The 14,915-nt window shown below is 35.6% G+C and overlaps 1 protein-coding gene across 1 annotated transcript in view; it reads left to right on the top strand.

Annotated features, from left to right (window-relative positions):
* Nucleotides 1-12,501, top strand: part of LOC129747451 (nephrin-like) — a 239,376-nt gene extending 226,875 nt beyond the window's left edge. The window contains exons 12-13 of the mRNA XM_055741684.1: nt 10,720-10,830; nt 10,899-12,501. Of these exons, the coding sequence (XP_055597659.1) occupies nt 10,720-10,830; nt 10,899-11,204 (417 nt within the window). The 3' untranslated portion in view covers nt 11,205-12,501. The remainder of the gene's footprint in view (nt 1-10,719; nt 10,831-10,898) is intronic.
* Nucleotides 12,502-14,915: the final 2,414 nt, after the last annotated feature.

Here is a 14,915-nt window from a genome sequence, read left to right as displayed (position 1 = left end):
TTCTAAATCTAAATTCTGAACCTGATTTCAAAAATCGAACTTTGAATTTGTTTCCCAGTTTCTATACGATTTCTGAAATGTACACAAAATACGATTTCCGAATGTTAATTAAATCAGAATTTTAAGAGCCAAGTTTTGGATTCATTAAAGTATTATTTAAATTCTGTAGTTCTGGTTAAATATTAATTTATTATTTCAATTATTTATTTTTAATCTGTATTTTGAATTTAAATTTAAATCGAGAGCTATTTAGAAGCTTTAAATGTATAAAATTTTTGTAATAATTAAGTTTTAGAACTTCGAATTTGAATATGAAACAAAATTCTTTTTTTTTTCATATTCGGAAAACTATTATCAAAATATTAAAATTGCATATGCCTTGCAAAAAACATGACTCAAATTTTATATGAAATGCAAAATCAAATTCGAACCAATAAATCAAGAATTTTGAACTGGACACAGAATCAGAAATACAAAAATGAAATACAATTTTGGTTAAAGGAAAAATGAAACCAGAACTTCCGAGATGGGATAAACTCTCTCAAGACCGATTGCACGCCGTGTGTGCAATGGAATTTTTGTGACTTTATCAGAACAATAATTTATTGTGAGTTTACTGTTGCTCGGAAAAATAATATTCCTATACCAACGGAATCTGTAAAGTTTAGGAAAAATGTATTGAGCATTGATTCTTATGAAAATTAAACAACATAAAAGTTATCTAAGAGTAAAGTACTATGAGTTTGAATGTCGCAAAAAGACCTCCATCTCGAGTGGGTTAATATTCAGACCTGAATTTCTATGAACGAGTGAGAAAATTTTGAAAAACTGTGGCAGAATTTTGGGCTAAGGATGGGTTTTTGAGTTTTCGGCATTAATTTTTAGTCTAGATTGTTACTCTTCAATAACTTTACTCTATTATGATAATTTGGTTATGAATTTATAATTTTGAGTGGAGAGTAGAATACCTCGCTTGCTTTTTTGGACCCTCATGGGGGGGGGGTTTAGCCTCCAAAACCCCCTCCCCCCCCCCCGTTCCTACGGCCATGCTTGTAACGATATCTTTCCAAATTTCTAAAATCTGTAGAATTAAACTTTTCAAGATCATGCATCATCATTTTTAAAATATTATTCCTCAACTGATTGTAAAAGCACCTGTATCCGTGAATTGGACCATTGAAATAAGATCCAATCCAGAGAAAAAAAATGACAACCACTGTCAAATTATTTAGAACTGCGAAAAATAGATTGATTCTACGAAAAAAAAACTGATATATTTTGAAGCTTTGAGGCTCCATACCACTAAAACTAGAGGTGATAGACAAAATTTGCAAGAGATTCGAATTCAGAACGCTTGAATCTACCAAATCAATCATTAAATCAAAGGCACCAAAAATCTCTTGAATAATCAACTGAATTCTATTAATAAGTTTATAAAATGGCAAAACAAGTTTATAAAAAAAACCCATCTTAAATGTTGATTTTTTTTTATCTTCATATTTTGTATTTATTTTCAAATCAATATTTTTTTTTTTTATAGGACGAAGAAAATTTTCCGCGTGTGTCATAATCATTGTGTTGAGATAAATTTTGTTTTTTTAAAAGAAATTAATCGAAAAGTGTCTATCCTGTCAGGCTATCGAAAATCGATCGAACAAGTTCTCCTCTGGCAGAATTTTCGAAACTTCCGCCGAAGTAGAGTCATTAATTTCACCGACTAGCTACGTTCGGGAAAGTGAATTAGTGTGATCAAACTGGTTCTGGGCTCTACTTTCCAAATCGTGTGGGAAGATTTGTTCCTTGGATTCCTGCCCTTTCGTTATTTTTGATAGAGTTACAAAAAATGATGCAAATGTTCAATAATTGAATTGAATTTGTGAAGTGATTCTTTCATCAATACCGTTGAAAAGTCGGTGATTTGTGTTGGGTTTCCAAAGTGCGGTTGATAGAATCAATCCAATTTCAAGAAAAAAGCAAATATCAAGTTGTTTCGTAACAAAAAAGGAAAAAATAGTATTGAATGAAAAAAAGAAAGAATTATTTACAAGATGGGGGAAGACATTTGTTTTTCCTAAACGTTTAACTTATCGCCACCAATTTTTCGTTTTGCTTTTTTTGAGCTGCGCTTCGTATTCTTGAGTTACGGCTTGCTACGATTCAAATGTGGATTGCATTGCAACGTGTTGTGTTGTGTTGTGCAAAAGTATTTTGAGATGGACCGAGCATTATAAATTATAATTAATTAACTAATTAGTTCAAATTGTTGAGGCCTTTTATGAATACAGATTATTATTCTTTCATTTAATAAATTCTAGTATCCTTTTAAAATGGTACGAGGTAAGATATTAAAAATGTGCAAATGACTTATATTTATATTTCAATAACCAAAATAGCTTAACTCTATTAAAGGGGATTGGTGGGGGTTGGACAGGGCATTGAACGATCCGAAAACTAATATACAATGGATTGTGGGTTCAAGCCAGCCGGAGTATCTTGGCAAATTTAGAATCATGAGTAGGTTACCTACTTATGTACCTTTTCAGGATTCTTTATTTGTTACGAACAGTTGGAAGGGAGTAAGATGAGTCAAACCTGTCCCAAGCCAGTGGTAACGGACCCCTTGGTTGTGCTGCAATTATTGTTGATGAGTAAAGCATGAACAATATTTGAATATGCGATCGAGACTTCCCGTACCGACTCGGGTCGAAAGACCTACCAGCCACTGGTGGGTTTAAATACATACAGTACCGTTCATAATTGTATAGAAATTGGAAGCACGCGCACTGTCACTTCCACTTTGAACTTCCATAACTTTTAACTTTGATGATATTTTTTGATCAAATTTTTTGCGTTAGATAGATCAACAATCACACTATTATATCACAAAATTCGAGCTTTTTGGAGTTTGTGTGGCCTGAGAAACAGTAATTCTACGAAAATTGGACTTTTTGGACTTTTTTCATTCAAACTGCAATATCTCTGAAACTACGATACATTTTTTATTGAAATTTTTCACAGTGATTGTTGAAATATAAGGCTTGCATGTCTGAAGTTTTTGAGAAGTTCTATTGATGAGATCAAAAGTTACGTGAGGTGCAATATTTCAGGCATGAACCTAGAAATGCGATTTCTATAAAATTTCGGACGATTCATGAGAACAATATCGTTTCCTCCACCAAGCAGACAAAGAATGTCTGGCAAAAGCAATGAAGAAAAGAAAAAGTGGAATAAATGATCCATTTGTGTTTTGAAATCAGAATCTCGCGATATTGTTTTGATTTTTCGGTTGAAATAGATTTACTGATTGTTAAACAGAGAATATGATTTTCCTATAGAAACATTCGTCCAAAATTCTATAGAAATCGCATTTCTAGGTTCATGCCTGAAATATTGCACCTCACGTAACTTTTGATCTCATCAATAGAATTTTTCGAAAACTTCAAACATGCTAGCTTTATATTTCAACAATCACTGTACAAAATTTCAATAAAAAATGTATCGTAGTTTCAGAGATATTGCAGTTTGAATGAAAAAAGTTCAAAAAGTCCAATTTTCGTAGAATTACTGTTTCTCAGGCCACATAAACTCCAGAAAGCTCGAATTTCGTGATATAATAGTGTGATAGTTGATCTATCTAACGCAAAAAAATTTATCAAAAAATATCAACAAAGTAAAAAGTTATGGAAGTTCAAAGTCGAAGTGACAGTGCGCGTGCTTCCAATTTCTATACAATTATGAACGGTACTGTACATACATACATACATACATTTTCAAATCAATAATTTTTAAATCGAAGTATTTGAATTTTATGAAATATTTTTAATAAGTTTGTCTTTGATGTTCTGAATTGATGTGGTCTAAAACATAATCTCCTTTCCAGGACCCAATATTTCAAAACTTTCAGAGCTTGAAATTCAATATTTTAACACCTTCGAATGAAAGTTAATAAACGTTTCATTAACAGGGTGGCCGGCGAACCGGGAAATCTGTAAAAAACCGGAAATCGAAAATGCGACTGAGAAAACCAGGAACTAACCTGGAATTTCGAATCAAAACCGGAAAAACAATTTTGTGTATCGATTTTTTTCCATACATGAACCTAATTTTTTTTTGTTTGTCTTTATTAGAGAGACTTTGAGCCTTTGGCTGGTTCGTCTCTGCATGAACCTATTAAATTTTTAATTTCATTCATTTCATCATGATTTATTTATTCCCAGAAGCGGGAAATAGCTGGATTTAAATTCCAAGGGGAAAATGCCGTCAAACGGGAATAGATGGATAGCAGGATAAGATGTACCATTTGTATACTACAACACTCATTCAATTTTCATTTCAATATACTGTAATAAAGTTATCAATGAATGATAACAAATTCATGATGACAAAGTTTATCACATCGCGAAAGAGTTTTTAAAAGTTTCTGATTCTTATAGAGTTTATTTATAGAGTTTAAAAATCGAGCAATAAATGTACAAATTTTTGCATTTTTCGATGCCGTAAAAAACTTTACCCAGTATGACGGATTTGGCTTAATGAAATCACCTACAAACTTTATATTGCTTTTATTATCTTTTACCAACACTGTTGGCCAGCATGTATTTCGTCTTGGATGCATTAATCATCAACCCAATCCTTTCTGCTTCGCGTTTCAGTTTGCGGTAGATCCCATCCACCGCAGCAGATGATCTGCCGACTATATCAATGTCATCCTCAAAGCAGATAAGTTGACTGGATCTGTTGAAAATCGTGCCCCGCATTTCGCCCATCGCTCGTCGAATATCACCTTCAAGCGCCACGTTGAACATCATGCAGGATAGACCATCACCTTGTCGAGGTCTCCTGCGCGATTCGAATGAACTCGACAATTCACCCGAAATCCGCACACAGCAGTGCGTTCCATCCATCGTCGCCTTGATCAGTCTGATCAGCTTCCCGGAAAAGCCGTTCTCGTCCATGATTTTCCATAGCTCGTTACGGTCGATCGTGTCGTATGCGGTTTGAAGTCGATGAATAGATGGTGCGTAGGGACTTGGTGTTCCCGGTATTTTTGGAGGATTTGCCGTAATGTGAATATCTGGTCCGTCGTTGACCGTCCTTCCATGAAGCCGGCCTGATGACTTCCCACGAATCTGTTTGCTTGTGGACAACACTTTGTACGCGGCATTGAGGACAGTGATCGCTCGGTAGTTCTCACAGTCCAATTTGTCGCCCTTCTTGTAGATGGGGCATATTACCCCCTCCTTCCACTCCTCCGGTAGCTGTTCTATGTCCCAGATCCGGACTATCAACCGGTGTAGGCAATCGGCCAACTTGTCCGGGTCCATTTTGATGAGTTCAGCTGCGATGCCATCCTTCCCAGCCGACTTGTTTCTATTCAGCTGGCGAATGGCTTCCTTAACTTCATTCATCGTTGGGAGTGGCTCCTCTTCGTCGTTGGCTACGCCGGCGATGTACCTTCCCCCACCGTCTTGATCTCCTGCATGAGCGCCGTTCAGGTGTTCATCGAAGTGCTGCTTCCACCTTTTGATCACCTCACGATTGTCCGTCAGGATGCCTCCGTCCTTATCCCGGCACATTTCGGCTTGCGACACGAAGCCTTTGCGGGATGCGTTGAGTTTCTGATAGAACTTTCGTGTTTCTTGGGAACGATGCAGCTGCTCCAGCTCCTCGAGCTCCACCTCCTCCAGGCGGCGCTTTTTCTCCTGGAAAATTCGGACTCGCTGCCTCTTCCGCTGCCAGTGATTTTCCACATTTCGACGGGTGCCTCTTTGCACTACTGCCGCCCGCGCGGCATTCTCTTCGTCCATCACCCTCCTACACTCCTCGTCGAACCAGTCGTTCCGTCGAGTTCGCTCCACATAACCGATGACATTCTCCACAGCACTGTTGATGGCTGTCTTGATGGTATCCCAACAGTCCTCGAGAGGGGCTTCATCAAGCTCGCCCTCTGCCGGCAGCGCTGCTTCGACCGATTGCGCGTAGTCTGCCGCGACCTCAGGTTGCTTCAGTCGTGCGATATTTAACCGAGGCGGGCGCCGGTTTCGTGTGTTGTTCACTACGGAGTGTTTTGGGCGCATCTTCACCATCACCGAATAATGGTCTGACTCGATGTTGGCGCCTCGACAGGATCTGACGTCGATGATGTCCGAGAAGTGCCGGCTGTCGATCAAAACGTGGTCGATCTGTGATTGCGTTTGGTACGGTGATCTCCTGGTGCATTTTTGTGGGAGGCGGTGCTGAAAAAAGGTACTACGTACGGCCATTCGTTTGGAGGCGGCGAAATCTATAAGTCTGAGGCCGTTTTCATTGGTCAGCTGGTGCGCACTGAACCTTCCAATTGTCGGTTTGAAATCCTCCTCCTGGCCGACCTGAGCATTAATATCCCCGATGACGATCTTGATATCATGTTTTGGGCAACGGTCGTATTCACGCTCCAGTTGCACCTAAAATTCGTCTTTGTCGTCACCGGTACTTCCGAGGTGAGGGCTGTGCACGTTGATGATGCTGATGTTGAAGAACCGGCCCTTGATTCTCTACCGGCACATTCGTGAGTTGATCGGCCACCACCCGATCACGCGCTTTTGCATCTTTCCCATCACTATAAAAGCTGTTCCAAGCTCGTGTGTGTTGCCGCATCTCTGGAAGATGGCAAGACCATCTGGGTACGTTCATAACGTGGAGCCCTTCCAGCATACCTCCTGCAGCGCTACGATGTCCAATTTGCGGCTCTTCAATTCGTTGAAGAGCACCTGAGTACTGCCCACAAAATTTAGAGATCGGCAGTTCCATCTTTCCAATCGCTAGTCCCTTTTCGTCGCGTGGGTCTTTGCCGAGTTCCATCCGAGTTCCATCCAATTTCTTGTTCGTTGCTCGTTGCTTACGTTGCAACGATACGAATGCACCATTTTGTTGCCTGAGAACTCGCGTCTGATCTCGTCGGGCTATCGAGAGGAAGGGGGGTCGAGCGAGAGCTCGAATGGAAAATGTCCAAAAGAGAGATGGGCGATTCTTTTGACTGACGAGGGGTTACCTGCTGGTAGAGCTTGCTTATCGTGTGAATACCTAAATTATTAAGCTGTTTCAAAGTGCATGGAAATACAGCACTCCACATATTGCAATGTCAAAAATTGGGATACAGCTGATAATTTTTTTTCTATCATTCTTTTCATTGAAATTTTCAAAAATAGTGTCCTATTATAGTTTTTATCGTATTTAGCAATTCTGTTTTTTTACATTTTTTTATTGACAAACTTGAAATTAGTTTTCCTATAATTCAATTTTTTTTTTCATTGTAAAATTTAACTCTTTATGATCTTGCAAAGATTCAAATTTAAGCAAAATTCATGTTAAGGCCGATTTTAATTTTCTGAAATACATATAAACGTTGATATGCAATCATTTCATTCAAAAACTGACATAAACAATATTTTATTCAAATTAAAAATCATTTCTAGAATGAGTCAATCAGGGACATAATCAAAATCACACAATTAAATTGCAAATCCCTCAATATGGAACTCATGATAGCGTTATTATCGATGGAACGACGTGAAAGTTGCCCACCAATCCTTAACTAAAATTTGTTTCCGTACCGTAATATGATTATATTCATGTTGATTTTCTGATTGCAATTTATGAATTATAAACTTCCAGGAATAAATTGAAAATTGACGAAAACTTAGCTGTGCGTTTTAAAATTGATTATAGTAAAAAGTAAATTTAAAAAAATTATGGTTAAAACTTAGGAACAATGTGTACATCATGTTGCAGTGCATACCTTATAGATCAAGATGATTTAACGACCATAAAAGTTTAAAAATTATAATATTTCTGTCCCTTGAAAACCTAATTGGTTTTCTATAAATATTTCTTTAAAGATGATAAGGAGATTTCTTTAGGAACTACAAAAATGTTCCTCATGAAAATTTATTCGAGAAAATTCTTACTTTCGTGGAAAAGAGAAGTGCTGTCCCGGGTGCTCGATATGCCCTTATTTCCCCTATATATCGTTTATAAACTATCGTAAACGAATTATAAAACCAAACTGGATTTTAAGTATTGGATGGGAATGGATTCACAATGTCAAATATCGGAAAATGTTTTTCAGGCTTATTTTCAATCAATTCCATTACCCAGCAAACAAGAAATCGTATGAGAAATAATAACTTAAGTCGAAACTTCAGTGTTGTGAATCGCAATTCTAACTGAATAGTAAAAAGATCATATAAACAGTCGTTTCACGTGTTGGCAAGCGAACGATAGACAGAAGTTGTAAAATTCCGGTTTGACAACAATCTTTATTATCTATTTAGATGTAATTAAATCCCTTTGAAGAAGAAAATAAAAACCCCAATGAGGCTAAATGATTTTAACTTTGTGTATATTTGTTTTCGAATATCGTTCAAATTCGTTTTTTTAAGTTTGGAGTAATGCCTTTCATTCACGTTTAGTGTCCTTCTATTATTGCTGTGCCTGTCCTCGCAAGTAGCAAGGATCCATACTATGCGTAACTGATAAGTTAGCTTTCAATTCTAAGTTTAAAGCAACAATTCATTTACCCGCACTAACTGAAGCAACCTAATATAAATTTTAAGTAATTTAAGGATAGTTAATCACTCATTTTGATATAATTTTGATAACAATTTTACCTCTGCAGTCTACTCACTAGCTCTACGAATCTATTTTCAATCACAATGTTTTTGCGCGTAATGTTGTTTTGTTTTTGTCCTTTTGGTGCTTTTCGAACGGACCAAGGTGATCCATGAAACCTAGTGTTACCTTTCGCTGTCAGTTGACAGCAAGTATCGATGACTAGTGAGAAGGTTGTTGTTATTGGGGAGGTGCGTCACTCTGCAACGTCGTGACAGTTGGTTTAGATCGAATTTGAAAGAAAGTCGACTATGTTTGTAAATTATGAAATGATTTTGCAAGAGGGGTTTCAAATGAGAAAATCATCATTATCTCAATCATTTCTCTTTGTATATTGCCACCACTTTGGTAGATAAATGCTGTTTTTATTTCAACTAGCATACGATCATTCTATAATGTACTAGCTGAACCCGTACGAACTTCGTTTCGCTTTAAATCATTGGTACGTCAAAATGAGTTTAGAAAATGAATTCGAAACATTCTTTCGACAATTTTGGGGAAAAATTCAACAGTGTTTAAAGTCGCTACTATAACTATTGCTTGAAATTCAAATTAAACGGTTGATTGGCTTTTTATTAAAATTTATGTGAGAGTGTTTTCTTCTCGATCGGTTGCAAAATCTGGACATTATGGCCGAAACATGTGCTATTTGTTTATGTGCACGACTCTTTTGCTTGACCTTCACACTTAAATTGGTATCAATTAAAAAATTATTGCACAAAACACTGAACTTTCAATGAAACCCTCTTTTTCTTTCCCATGGCCCGAAATTCGATAATTGAAACCAATTTTACGTTCCTCAAAACTCCCTTGTGCCATTTTTTCTTTTCAAATTATATGTAAAATAACGTCAGGAACTTGAAACCAGTGAACAGTGAATATAAACGCCCCTTTCTCCGACCCTTGACACGGAACATGCTACCTGGAGTCAATTGCTCATAGTTCATAACCCTCATCTGAACATTTTCATCTCAATCCGATGCATGATCACGACAATATCGCGAAAACAGTGAGCAACTAACATGGACGGCCTTTATATTTACCCCGATTCAAAACTTGACACCTGAAATCAATTATCTTTTCTGTTAAACTCCCATGTGCCAATTTTCATTACAATTCTATGCTCAATCAAGAGAATATCGTAAAAACAGTGAACAGATAATAACCCCTTTTGCCGACCCCTGAGTCAAGATTTGAAACCTGAAAGCAATAGAGCGTCCCTCAAAACTCCTATGCGGAAATTTTCATCTCAATCCGATGTAGAATAACGTCAAAATCGCAAAAACATTAAAGTTGGGTATGGACGATTCCTACAGCCGACTTCTGATCCGCAATTCGAAACTTGAAATCGATTGCTCGTCCCTCAAAACACTCATGTGCAAATTTTCATCACAATCCAGTGTATAATAACACCAATATCGCAAAAACATTAATCAGTGAATATGGACAACCCCTTTTGCCGACCTCAAACCCTAAATTCAATAACTGTAATCGATTGCTCGTCTCTCAAGACACTCATGTGCAAATTTTCATCACAATCCGACGGAAAATAACGTCAATAACGTGAAAACAATATTTGTCTTGTATGGACGACCCCCTTCAGAAGGGGTCGTCCAAAAATCTAAAAACATTTTTCATCATTCCTGGTCCTAATGAGCATCCATGCCAAATTTCAGATCTCTAGCTCTTAAGACGGCTGAGTCTATAGAGGACAAACAAACAAACAAACAAACAAACATACAGATAATTGCTTTTTATATATATAGATTTGGAACTTATCATGATGACTGTTATCCAGTTGGCCAGAAACAGCAAGAAATATTAATTTTTTTAGAGTCCTAATAATACATACAAAGCGCTTGAACTTTTTATGAAGATTAATCCTATAACCTTAACAAAGTTGCGCTGACCGTAATAAAGCTGAAATTGTTAATTCAGCGTCTTAATTTTACAGAAATTTTGTGTTGAAAAAGATTAAATATAATTCCACTTCCTGACAGATACTTGCAGATTTCAATAATCTATGAAACATTTCCAAAATTTTAACATTTATTTAACGGTTTTTTGCAGAAGGAGAAATCTCAAAAGGCTTCCAAGTGGAAAAACAGCATGGGCAGTAGTATTAAAACGAGGAATAAAATAGAAACCATAGACGACGAGCAGGATCCCGACTTAATTCCCGTAAGTATTCTATTTAGCTTTTAACCAGAGACCTTAGATTTTAAACTCATTTTAAAATTCTTCTACAGTACCCCCGGCTTACCGACATCCAGCAGGAAGAGCTGATCCCGATGACGTCGGAGTTTTCGTTCCGTCCCAAAACGGTCCGGTTGCCACCGCCGCCGAGCACTCCCATCACCACCACCACTTCCAGCTCATCGACGACGGGTGGTGGCGGGGGCGGAGGATCAACTCTGGGGGCCACGACCTCGACGACCACCACCACCACCACGATCCTGAGCTTCCGGGACGAGGACATTTCCGAGGCCGAAATCAACCTGAAAGGAATTGAAGACTTCCTGATGACGAACCACGTGCCGGAGAGCTGTGTGTGATATCGATACCACGTGGCTTTCGGTTACGCGTTACTTTTCTAGATTCGACTTAAGTCTCATGATCCTAAAAGCAATTCCCAATTGTTATTTGAAATTGAGAGATAAACTGGGAAAACTTAAAATAACTAACCAGAACAATGTTCGAAATTAATCGCTGTCCATTTTATTTCTTATCCAGTTTTTTGTATAAAAACAGAACTCGTTAACAAAACACATTTTCAAATGTTGATTCATGATAAAGTTGATATTATTTGACTGTGTTTAACTCAAACTCTCACTTATTCCATTCTTTAACCATCAATCAACTATTGTTTCTCTCTATCTGAAATATTCTGCTCTCAAGGCATTCTCTCATCAGAGTTGTTTTCGGTTTTCAGTGTTTAGCGTGTAAGTTTTTGAATGTGCTTGAGTACGCTCTATTGAATGTTCTACAAAACTCCGATTATCGACACGATATGTATGTATGTGTGTGCGTGTAAAAACTATACGATACGCAGAAGATTAACCTAACAAAAATGTGCTCTTTGTTACCATAATTCTTTCGTTTTCTTCTGATAAGATATGTGACAAAAGAACAAAATGTAAACTTTTATGGCTCTACAACTGCGTGATAGTGTATAAGTAAAGAAACCTAAAAGCAGATAACAGCAGAAAATCTAAGAATAAAGTTGGGAAAGAATGTTATATATTTAGGAAAAAGCCTCCCCTGTTCTGTGAAATTCGTCGAATGGCTTAATCATTAAACTTTTATTTTTTTCAATTTTCTCTCTCCTTTGAATGAAAAATGGAAGGCCAATTTAAGTTTCAAGATATATGATTTCAAAGATTCACTGTAGTTTTAAAGAATTTTTGTTTTGTAAATAACCTTTAAAAACATTTTTCATCTCAATAAGTTAAACGTTCAGAAACTTTTCAGTATCAACCTAATCAACGACAACTAGTTAAAAAACAAATCCTAAAAGCGAATGATTTTTAACAACGGAAAGCACACAAAAATCGACGCAGCAAAAAATCTTGAAAATGAAAACAATAATCTAGAAACTCGTAAAAAGGGACAGCGCAAAAAAAAACGTACGAAGCAGAAACACTAGCGAAAGACACACAAACGACGAAATATGTAAGCTAGACACAAGAAATAGATGAAAAGAAAGGAATAGCTAAAGGTTATAAAAATTAATCTATATTCAATATGGAAGTGTACCTAAAAGATATATTATTGTACTATTATTGCTATTGAAAGTATTATTGAGAAAACAAAAGATTGTTTGTATAATAAAGATTTTTTATGAAAATATTAGATGGATGAGTTTTTGTTCTTGGGAAAACATTCCGCCAAATCGATCAAAAATTTGCAATCAACAGCACAGATTTTGGCGTCTTAAGTTTAATTTTTTTTGTTAGAATTTGTCTATCATCCCTCTAGTTTTGAACATATGACAAGTTTTCAAATAAACCCTCAATGGAAAACAAAAACAGATTTCGAAAGAATTTGTGGCTGTAAATTCAATCAAGGATTAAAATTTTGTCTAGGTTTTTTTTAATTTCGGAGCAACTCTGAATATCAATACTCCAAAAACTGAATATCCACAATTTTTAGAACATTTATCTATTGCTGATATCAATGAAGATAATTTGAGAATACTCGATATATGAAACTGTTTATTTATTTAATAACTTTTTTGAAGGATGGCAAACATATTAAACTAAACTTTAAAAACCAAAATTTATTTTTATTTCAATTTTCTTCTCTTCGTCATAACTTTCGTATGTTCTAGAGAAAATAATAACGAAAACTTTTTTCATAGATATCACAGTATTTCACGGTCTTGGATAAAGATGAACTTTGATTCAAAATCTTTAATTGAACATTCTTCATAAAATTCTCCATGTTGACAAATCAGTATTAAAAATTCGAAATTATTTTTCACCAGTTAATTATTGAAATCCGTGATTGAATTCCAAGAAGAGAACATAGGGGTATATTTGGATTCACGCGTATGTTTTCTCTCCGTTCGTGGAAATTTTGATTTTTTTTTTATCTATGTAGTGAAAGTTAACGAATAATCTTGAAAATAAAACTTTTATCAGCTAACCCGAATATGTGTTGGATCAGGAATAGTTTTTCCTTTCATCCTGGACTGTTAAACTGTGTTTTCTTTTTCGCAAACCGTCTACGGGGTCTTAAAATATATCAAAATTATGTCAGTTTCATAAATGATTTATTTATTATGCCTTTGACGGAAGAAAGAATGGTTATCTGGGCAGTTAGCTGGTGCACAATTTTTCAATATTTTTAAAGAATTTGAAGTATGTTATACTTTTTACTAGTTCAATTCAGTTTCTGATGAGGGCAAAGTTTTCGAATTTCTCATCGAATTTTTCGGAAAAATGGTTATACAACTGAAGTTATTCAAATTCTTTTTTTTTACGGTGAGCAAACAAATTACAGTATCGTATAAAGAAACCCAAATTGGAGTTGAAATCTAGCAAATTGAAAACATTAATCACTGGTTAAATCGGTTATTTTTTTTAGTTTATTGCCTACAATCAATCATACAATTGTGGTTTAATCTATCATTTTTACAGTTAAGTCAATTATACTATTATGGCTGAATCCATTGTATTTAAATTTACTACAGGAGGTCAATCAGTTTGAAGTTGAACCCATGGCCGTAGAAACAGAGGGGGGTTTTGGGGTTAAACTCCCTCCCCCCATGAAGGTCCAGAAAAGCAAGCGAGGTATTCTACTCTACACTCAAAATTTGAATTTATTAATCAAATTTTAATCATTGAGTAAGGTTATTCATGAGTAACAATTTTAACTCAAAGATAATACCAAATTCTCAAAAACTAATTCCCAGTTCGAAATTCTGCTACAGTTTTTCAAAATGTTTATGCTTGTGGATAGAAATTCGTTTCTGAACATAAAATTTTAAATGATATTAAACTCATTTCAAAAGTTCCAGTTCCATATGATCATTTCTGTTTTCATATTTCGAATTCTGTATCTAGTTTGAGATTCTTGATTTTCGGTTTCGGAGAAAATTTGAAATGAAATTCTTTTGAATTTTATTCAAAATTGAATACATTATTTTCGAAAATCATATGCGTTTTCAATATTTAGACATACACTAGCGGTAAACTTCGTCTTACCATTTTCAACTTGACGTCCATTTTCCATTTTTCCTAGTTTGCTTTACATTTCCCTTCTTTCCCTTTACTCGAATCGTTCTGCATAATTCTATCAAAATTAAACCTCAGAATTTAATCTCAACGGGTCTTTTAAAATCCAATTTTTGTAACTTGTTCCATGAATAACTGTATGTTGATAATATGTATGTTTCATTTGCTGTATTCCATTTAGTAGATTTATTCCGTTTTGTTCGAGTTCACATTAAGGTTTAAACCGAAATAAAAAGTTTCTTATTTATTGGAATATATTGCTTATGAATCTTTTTAAAAATAGAATTTTGAATATCGGAACAATTTTTGGAGTATTTGCCGAATATTTTGCCTAACGCAGCGCCTTCAGCTCCCAATTGGCTTTGGAAGGTGTATTCTTTAGAGCTGAAGAAATGAAACACATAAGAAAAGATACTAACCATTTTCAAACAGCTTTTTATTCACCATCCTCATGCTTCGAAGCAGTTTGAATTTAAATCCATATTTTCACCAAAATCGATTCCAAAAAGTTTCGCCTGATACTTAAGT

The sequence above is a fragment of the Uranotaenia lowii genome, chromosome 2 (genome assembly GCF_029784155.1).
Source record: "Uranotaenia lowii strain MFRU-FL chromosome 2, ASM2978415v1, whole genome shotgun sequence".
NCBI classification, from domain to species: domain Eukaryota; kingdom Metazoa; phylum Arthropoda; class Insecta; order Diptera; family Culicidae; genus Uranotaenia; species Uranotaenia lowii.
The sequence above is the reverse complement of the archived record's forward strand: the minus strand, read 5'-3'. Positions and strand labels throughout refer to the sequence as shown.